The sequence below is a fragment of the Canis lupus genome, chromosome 9, assembly GCF_048164855.1.
Source record: "Canis lupus baileyi chromosome 9, mCanLup2.hap1, whole genome shotgun sequence".
NCBI lineage: Eukaryota > Metazoa > Chordata > Mammalia > Carnivora > Canidae > Canis > Canis lupus.
The window spans coordinates 47811076-47820539 of NC_132846.1; the positions used below are offsets into that span (position 1 = coordinate 47811076).

The 9464-nt window shown below is 49.3% G+C and overlaps 1 protein-coding gene across 9 annotated transcripts in view; it reads left to right on the top strand.

Annotated features, from left to right (window-relative positions):
* DCAF4 (DDB1 and CUL4 associated factor 4) overlaps positions 1-5927 on the top strand; it is a 30081-nt gene extending 24154 nt beyond the window's left edge. For 7 of the 9 annotated variants that reach the window (XM_072839178.1, XM_072839179.1, XM_072839173.1 and 4 more), the window contains 5 exons: positions 1189-1287; positions 1400-1497; positions 2571-2744; positions 3089-3203; positions 4869-5927. In XM_072839178.1, the coding sequence (XP_072695279.1) occupies positions 1189-1287; positions 1400-1497; positions 2571-2744; positions 3089-3203; positions 4869-5062 (680 nt within the window). In that variant the 3' untranslated portion in view covers positions 5063-5927. The remainder of the gene's footprint in view (positions 1-1188; positions 1288-1399; positions 1498-2570; positions 2745-3088; positions 3204-4868) is intronic. The other 2 variants (XM_072839181.1, XM_072839180.1) reach the window with 1 other exon arrangement.
* Positions 5928-9464: the final 3537 nt, after the last annotated feature.

The window sequence follows — 9464 nt, forward strand, 5'->3', positions numbered from 1 at the left end:
CCCGCCTCCCAGGAGCTGCAGCCCATGATGGTGTATACCCCATGGAGAAGGCAGGGGCAGGAGGGCTGGGAACCACAAGCTGCGCGAGTCCAAGTCAGTCTGCAGAAGTACTTGTAGGAGAATTCTTTAAATATGACCCAGGATTTGTACGTACATCTTTACCTACCCCTTCTTTGAGGTCAGTTCAGCAGCCAGGAAAGTTAGTGTTTGTAACCAGTGCAAGAGATCAAAATATTTATTTGGGCTGCCCATACAGATCACACAGAAAAGCCTGGTGGGTGCTGCTGGGGATGCTTGGATTCTATGTGCAGGGAGGCAGTCAGACTTCTTCCTGGCAGCATTCCAGGTGTTAAGTTTTCAGTCTCTCAGAGAATTAGGATCCATTAGACAAGGGCCAGGCCTCTTAAGAGTACAGGCCTTCAGGCAGACCTGGCATGAATCCTGGCTCTCTACCCCTTACCAACTTGAACAGATTGCTTACCTTATGTGAAGAGAACACCTACCCCATCGGGTCACGTAGAGAATTAAGTGAGATGATGCATACTCAGCCTTGTGCCTGACGTTTCATCGTGCAGTAAGCGTATGGCAGGAGTATGGGTTGCTACCATTTTTATAGATGGGGAAACTGAGGCATAGAGGTTCAGAACCTGCCTTACAGAACTGACCTGTGGTGTCATAAGTCAGGATAGTGGTTCCCTCTAGGGAAGAGTGTTATGAGCGTTATCAGAGTACTGGCATGTTCTGCTTAACCCGAGTGGTGGTTACATGGCTACATTTACTTATAACTCATTGCACTATATATTTGGGGGGTATGCCCTTTATTATTAATTAAAAGGCTTATTTTAAAAATGTTTTGCTTGAGGTCACACATCTAATAGTGTGATGTGGGATTGAAACCCTCTTGTAAAGAAACACAACCCGGCCTCCCTGCTGGCAGTTAGTAGTTCCAACACTAATGCTGGGAAGTCAGGAAAGATTCATGTGCTCATTCTCAGAATGACCCATTTTGAGCCAGGTACCCCAGCTGTGTCTCTTCCTTGTTACCATATAAAACCCAGAGTGGGCCAAGGTGTAGATCTCTGAACATCCATTCCTGGAGGTTTCCCACATAAGTGGTCACTGGGCTGGCAGCATGGAGGGAAGGTCCCCTCAAGAGCAGCCATCTTTTATATTCACCATTGCGCTCAGCAGGAGACCGGCCTGGCATGCTCTGCAGCTTCCGGATCCCTGGCGCCTGGTCCTGTGCATGGTCCCTGAACATTCAGGCAAACAACTGCTTCAGTACAGGTGAGCCACAGCTGCTCCCACGGTCCCCAGAGGACAGACCTTCACAAACTTGAAACTCCTGTTTCAAGACCATGAGTGATATTTGTCTCTCTGCCCCATCTGTCTCTGTCAGGCTTGTCTCGGCGGGTCCTAGTGACCAACGTGGTGACGGGACACCGGCAGTCCTTTGGGACCAGCAGTGATGTCTTGGCCCAGCAGTTTGCCCTCATGGTTGGTTGGTTAGATGGGGGTGGGGATGGACAATGTAAAGTTTCCCACGGGTGGAAATTTTGCTGGATCGAAACTGGATTCCTCTGTGGCATCTGGTCACTTCTCATTTTTGGGGGGGGAAAGGACATTAGAAAGGATTAGCAGGTTACTTGGTGATTATATATGTACTGGATGAAAATGGCTGATTTAGAAAGGCCTGGCTAAACTCGCTTTAAACAACTTCTATTTAAATGAATTGTTAGCAGTTTTTGAGCACTTGGATTAGCCAGAAAGACAAAAAAAAACTTTTTTTAAAGATTTTATTTACTTATTCATGACACACACACAGAGCGAGAGAGAGAGAGGCAGAGGCACAGGCACAGGCAGAGGGAGAAGCAGGCTCCATGCAGGGAGCCTGACGTGGGACTCGATCCCGGTCCCCAGGATCAGGCCCTGGGCTGAGCCACCCGGGCTGCCTGAAAATTTTTTTTTTTTTTTTGAAATTTTTTTAATGTATAAATTAAATCTCAATTCTGAACACTTACTAGCTTCAGACATAGTTTCCAAATTATATATTTTAAATTTTTTAAATCAAAATTCCACTCAATACTACATTTCAGAGACTTATCCATTGAAAATGCCATCTTTAAAAGTATGGAGGAGGGAGTGTACCAAGCTCCTTTCTGCAGTAAGCACAGAGTGTATCATTCAGGTTTCTTCAGCCGTCTGCCCCATTTGGGACTACAAGCCTTCCCTGCATCTCTGATCCCTCCTACTCCATTCTCCTCCCCCTGGCTCTGATAAGGGACCTTGGTGGACATAAGCCACCATCACTTGAGCATCACAGAGTTTGAGGCCTAAGGGGCCAATGCAGCCAGCAGGGAGGATGCTGGAAGACACAAAGGGTCCGGTTCTTTTACCTTTTCATAAGGAACTCTTCCAGCTACACCGAGGCTCAAACCCTGGCCACACCATCGCCCACAACCTGTAACCTAGGGGCTAGGAGAGGGGAAACAAGGCAGGGGTTGTGTCTGGAGGGCACAACCCTCCCAGCCTTAAGAGGAGGTGGTACCAAACAGTCCCTCTTTCCATAGGCTCCTTTGCTGTTTAACGGCTGTCGTTCTGGGGAGATCTTTGCCATAGATCTACGTTGCCGAAATCAGGGCAAGGGCTGGAAGGCCACCCGCCTATTCCATGACTCAGCAGTGACCTCTGTGCAAATCCTCCAAGAAGAACAAAACCTGATGGCATCCGACATGGCAGGAACGGTAGGAGTTCCTGGCTCTTCAGAAAAGACCCTCTTGTTGGGGCGCTTGGCTGGCTTATTCAGAGGAGCATGCAACTCTTGATCAAGCCCTAGGTTGGGTGCAGAGATTACATTACAATAAAATCTTTTAAAAGATAAAGACTCTTCTGCCAGGTGGTAGCTGGGGAGAGACCAAGTTGAAGGGCAGCTGCTTTGCTGCCCACTGGGAGCCCCGCCTGGTCTAGACAAACACGAAACTGGTTTTGGTGCTTTTGAAACTTAGATTCCCCTAACTCTGAGAAGTGTTTGGAGACCACCTTGCCCTGCCTGGGTTCACTATCTAATGGCCTCTTGTGCTTTCCACAGATCAAGCTGTGGGACCTGAGGACCACTAAGTGTATAAGACAGTATGAAGGTCATGTGAACGAGTATGCCTACCTGCCCCTGCATGTGCACGAGGAAGAAGGAATTGTGGTAGCAGGTACCTGGGGAAGGGAAGCTCTTTCTGTCCCATCAGATAAAATGGCAGAGGGAGAAACTCCTCCACATGAGAACTGAGTACATGGGACTGTGGACTGTCGGAGAGACTAGGTGGGACATTGAAGAGGATGTTATTGAGCAGCAGTTAAACACCCACCAGTTAGAACAGCCCTTTGTCCTCACATGAGTGGGAGAACATAACCTCAGTAACAGGCAAGCTACGTGCAACAAAACGCAGCAGTTTGGGAGGCCTGGGTGTTCACCTGGTCTGCATTCAGTGTGGCCCTTATCCCGTCCTGTTCAACAGCGTGGGCTTCCCTGTTCTTTGTGCTCACTTTCCAGCAGAGCATGCTGAGAAAAGAAGTTAAAGTCATTGTAACAGAACTGGTCCTGATCCCCTTGACACCGTCCCTGAGGATCCGTATTACAGAATAGAGCAGAAGTGTTGAGCCACTAAATTCCCTGGGAAGATGGGATGCCTGGGTGGCTCAGGGGTTGGACGTCCAACTTTGGCTCAGGTCGTGCTCCAGGGGTCCTGGGATCGAGTCCCACATCGGGCTCCCTGCATGGGGCCCACTTCTCCCTCTGCCTGTGTGTGTCTCTGCCTCTTTCTCTGTGTGTCTCATAAATGAATAAATCGAAAATTCCCTTGAAGAGCTACAGGTTGATCACAGATTTTGCTGTTTCTGGGAGGACAGAATGCTCCGATATCATGAAAGTTCGGTGGTTTGGTTTGACACATGAAATAAGCCCTTGACATTAAGGAATATATTCTTAGTCTTGACATGTCCTCAGATGTGCAGATATGCCTACAGAATGTACTTATTCTCCATGAATCTTTTTTTGTGCCAAAGAAGCATCACTTTGTTAGAACTTTCTCAGGCTTGTTTACTACTCTCCACCCCCAGCAGCAGTTAGCTTCCTGTTTAAGCCTAGTTTCCATCCCAGAAGAGCTGCTGTGCTCTGAATAACAGGAAAGAGAGGAGCCCCGCGGAGAGGCAGGCATGGGTGGTGGACTAGTGCAGTCCTCTGTGAGCCGCACAGCCTGAGCCATGCCGAGGGAGTGCCAGTGGCCGCATAGCCTCTCCAGTGGCAAAGTCCGTGAGACCCTAAGACCTTCCTCAGAAGGTCTCCAGTAGCGTGTCGGGGCTCCCGCAGACAATGGTTGTTTGGTGCCACGTTCCTCACAGCTGTGAGCCCTGAAGACTTAGCTGGTCTTAGGAACTGAGCCATTAAACCAGAAACAGCTCTGGTGAGAGTTGTCGCCTGGTTTGTCCCCAGGATATTTTGAAGTGAAGAGATCTTCCTGGTTACTCTTTTACAAAGAGGAAACCTGTTGCTCCCCCTTGAATAGACCTTGATGCAAGAGAAGTAGAGCACCCACCTCTTAGGATGCCTTGTGCACCAGCCAAGGTGTCACACAGCCAGCCAGTGCATCCTGCGACTTGGAATACCTGTGACTAGTTGTGATTCTAGAGCACCAGACCTGCAACTTTTGATTTTCAAGAAGTACATATTCTCAGAAATCATTTTCATGTGGGTTTGTGTTTTGGCTCCTGTGGAGTCCCGTCTAGTCTTAGGAATCATGAGAAGCTAGGTCCACGTGTATACAAGTGCTCCTGTGTGTTCGCTCACTAACCTTCCGTGTCTCTTCTCTCTCTCCAAGTGGGCCAGGACTGCTACACGAGAATCTGGAGCTTCCATGACGCCTGCCTGCTCAGAACCATACCCTCTCCACATCCTACCTCTAAGGCTGACATACCCAGTGTGGCCTTCTCTTCTCGGCTCGGGGGCTTCCGGGGAGCCCCAGGGCTGCTCATGGCTGTCCAGCAGGACCTTTACTGTTTCTCCTACACCTAATTCCACAGGGTACAGCCTGGAGGGATGTGGATTTGACTTAAGAAGTAAGGAGCAGCTATACTTCTGCCACAGTTGCTGTTTCCAATGAGGGCATTTTAAGTAGACGTTCTGTGTACACAGATCCATCCATCCAGCTGTCAGGAAGTAGGTACTGTTTTATGTGGAGACACTTCAGTAAAGTTATTTCAGTTAAGTTGTGAGCTCAGAGAGCTCAAAAGTCCTTTTCATAAAAGGTACTTATTTCCTTGTTGAATTCCTTAGAATACTCTGTGTCCCCCCTCCCTTTTTTTTTTTTTTTTCTTAAAAAATACTTTTTCTAAGGGCTAAAGATTGGCAGTAACTAAACTAAAACTGTTTCTTTTACCAAAAGCCCTTTCAAGAGGGCTAATGATGAGGTTGGGTGAGACTGTGGTGCAGTGAGTGCCTAGGTCCCAAAAAGATCTGCATGTGGACTGGAGAAAGCCAGCTGGGGAGACAGGGAGGGAGGTGGGGAAATCATTTCTCAGTCTCTAGAGGTAAAGATTGAAGGCTGGATTTTGCAGTCATTAAAAAGCCTTCTCAGACTCATTCAACATCCACAGACCTCACTTTCTCCTTTTATCACCATCCATAGGCATTGGAAGGAAAGATGGATCTTTCTAGATGCTCGAGGTTTTAAACAGGTCCTAGCATACTTTGTGGAGGCACCTTCCAGAATGTTAAGTACAACAGCTCCTATTTCTGTAATGGTGATTTAGAATGTCAGATTACAGGGCCCCGTCTCAAAGAAAATTGGCCTTGACTTTCTGTAATCTAGAAGCACTTTGAGATGTTTATACAGCGTTCAAGAGCCTTTCTACCAAACAATAAACTAGAAAGAACTGTGTGTTGCATTGCTTCTGTTAACGATTCAGAAGATCATGATTGATGATTGTTCACTACAGCAGTGAAACCAGCTGCGTAACAGCTACTCAAATCTTGGGTGAGGGGTAATACAGACCAGCTGTAGTGGCTTTGCTAGAGAGCGTTAACCTTGGCCCCCAGACCCAGGCCCCCCTGCCTGCTCTGTGCACACCCTAAGAAGCTGACCTGGAAGGACAACAGCAGTGGACTCCCTGCCCACCCCTCTGCTGGGATGTGGCGGGCTGTGGCTGTGTTCCTCCACCCAAGGCTGCAGCTCCTGTTGGAACATCACACCCTCTAGGTTCCAGCACCTTCTTTCCATTTGTCCCTTCAGATCTACTAGTAACTGCACCTCACTTGCTAGCCCAGGAACTTTGCCAATTAAACTCCAATTACACCCTTGAGTGGTAGTAATTCTGTTTTCTGCCAGAACTCTAGTACAGAGGACCAAATCCAAAAAAAAGAGCAGACTGGCTATCCGATAGATGAGCTATGTTACATATTTTTAGTGCTTCCTATTTTATAAAGAACTTTCTCCCATCTTACTTGATCCTTGTAACAACCCATAACGGTGGCACAGCAGTAGTAACGTACAAATTACTAGAATCACTTTACAGCTGGAGAAGGCTGCGCACAGAGGTACTGACTTTGCTCCAATCACAGACTGGTCAGCAGAGCTGGGACTTGGGGCCACGTCCTCTGCTGCTCACATGCCTCCAGTCACTGATGATCCTTGTGTTATAACAGTAAGTGCTGTGGAGAAGTCAGGAAATGGCTTGGTGCAAGTGTAAGCACGCAATGCTAAGGATTCATGATATCCAATCACCAGGTAAATGAATTTTTCTGGTCCTCAGCAGTGGTAAGTTTGCTAATTGCCAAGATTCTTAAGTGTTCAGTCATTTAGATTTGGTCCCTGTATCTGCAGCCCTGGCACAGTGATGTGCACATAGGTCTCAGAAAATATCTGCATGACTGAAGGGTCCAGGTGGCCACTGTCACTCTGGGGTTTTTCGGATTCACTTTGGTGACGTGTCCCTGCCCAGGAACACAAGCATAAATGCTGAGGCACAGGGCACCTGGGTGGCTCAGTGATTGAGCATCTGCCTTCGGCTCAGAGTGTGATCCCGGGATCCTGGGATCAAGTCCCACCTTGGGCTCCCTCATGGAGCCTGCTTCTCCCTCTGCCTATGTCACTCTGTCACTGTCTCTCGTGAATAAATAAATCTTAAAAAAAAGAAAATGCTGAGCCACGAACCTAACATCCACTCACTCCTGTCCCCACAAGTTTGGGGTTATCACTATATACAAAAGTTCATTACAGGATCTGCAATTTTAAATTGCTGGTATCGGCCATCTACAGTTTTCCCCATGGTTCTGTACTTCCTGTGGAGCTGAGTGCCCGTGGGTACTACCGGGTCTGATTCTGAGCTCTCCCCACACAGTGGGGACATCAGGAGAATGGCAGGGGAGTTCGACACGATGCCTTCTGAACTCTAATAAAACACCTGTGTCCCAGCCCAAGTTCCTCGTTAGCCAGTTACAGCCATCAAAGGATCCTTTTCGATTTCCCCTAGGCTTTTTTAAAAAGGAGGGAGTGGTTCTTTCAAACCTCTAAACTGAGCAAATCTGTCCTGATCTCTGGTTAGCAATCACTTCTGACATCTGGTTATATGACAAGTGGTCAAACATAGCGGAGAAGTTCAGCCTTCTGGTCTGTGCGCTCGCTGACACAGTGCCCCAGAGCGGTGTGTTACACAGTCCGGATGAAGCATTTTCCACTGCCACGGCTATTAGGGAATTTTGCCCCGTCCCAGGTGACAACCAGAGGTGGCGAATGAGCAGGCCATGGGACAGCAGCATGGAGCTCAGATGAGCTCCCTTCCTACGGGGCCTGGCGTTGGCTTGCCTGGAGCCCCGCAAACGGGCTGAGCGGACAGCGGCCCTGGTTCTCCCTGCTTCTCAGAAGTGCCGGCCCACAAGTAAACCTCTGCTTCCGCCACCTGGCTGTGTAGCCGCCTTAGCGTTCAGCCAGCCTGACGTGCTCCGGAGGGCCCGGACAGCCTCCTCGGTGGCCCTCCTGGAGGGGTCCCCAGAGGCGTCCTCTGAGGCCAGGTTAGCCCGACTTACCTGTCAGCCCTACATCTGTCCTGCTCAGGATTTTCCACAACCATCTGAAAACAACTGCAGGCCAAACTCCGTTCCCCCTTCCTGCCGTGTATGGGTGCCGTGTACGGGTGCCGTGTACGGGTGCCGTGTCGGCCCGTCGCTGCCTCTCCAGGCTGCCCGCTGCGGGGCCGCTGCCTCGGGGCAATCTTTGAGTCTCTCCAATGCACAAGCTACATCAGCTTGATCTCTAAGCCGATATCTGGGAGGTTTTAGTTAAAGGGAAGAAATATCTCCTTTATCTTGAGAACTTCTGAGGCCAATGGAAAAGAGCAGATGTAGAGCTAAGCCCTCCTGATACACTTTTTTTTTGTAAGGTCAGCGTCTTTTCTGGAAATGCAAAATAATTCACTACCCAAGGAGGAGGAAGGCAAGAAGAGTTCTACCTTGCAGTGCCAGGCCAGGTGACAGGGTGGAGCGCAGAAGGCCCACCTGGAACCAAACCTCAGCTTCGAGTCTCCTTGGCCAGGCGACCCCAGGCTTCTGAACCTCTCTGAACCACCGTCCCCAGCTGTAAAACACGAACACTACTACTCCCTACCTTCCAGTTTGGTTGTGAGAACATCAGCCATGGTCAGCTCCCAGCGTAGTCCCTGGCAGAGAACGGACACCTGCATATGGGAAGCCAAACCGGCAGAGCGAGACCCAAGGGAGGCAGAGGGTTGTTCGGGAGACCGCTTGGCCACAGCTGAAGCCTTTCCGTCAATGCTGAGACCGCTTCACCAGTGATCTCCACCTCAGAGCAAGTCTTTCAAACCAGAAATTTTTTAAGTAATCTCTATGCCCAACATGGGACTCAAACTCACAACCCCGAGATCAAGAGCTGCATGCTCTTCCGTCTGGACCAGGCGGGCATCTCAAACTAGAAATGTATTAAAGCCTTTCACAGCCAGCCCCTAAAGGGGGACGGGGGGTACTAATCTATGCTATTAGGTGTCAGGCTAGTGGCTTTCTGGGTGGGGGGGGGGGGGGGCGGGCAGTCTCTGAAGTTGCATTTACGTCCTGTTTCTTCATCCAGGTGCTGGCTGATTGTACGTTCAGTTTCAGAAGATTAATCAAGTGGAAATGTGTATTAAGACAGTTCAATAATTTAAGCCTTTGTTTGCATCCCGACTTTAGCTGGTTTTCACCCCCCTTTCGTTGAGGCTGGGACTGGATGTGTAGGGCAAGAAAAGTGAACCCTTCTATTACTTTGACACAGGGTTGGTTCCCCTCCTTTCCTCTCCTGGTCAGACTAGTGCAGGAAGGGAGTGCAGATATTGCTGCATCATTCCTGTGCGGCCCGGCAGACCCACATGCTCAGGGCTGCCCCCCAACACGATGACAAGACAAAGGGCCAGGTCTGACCTGGGCCCCC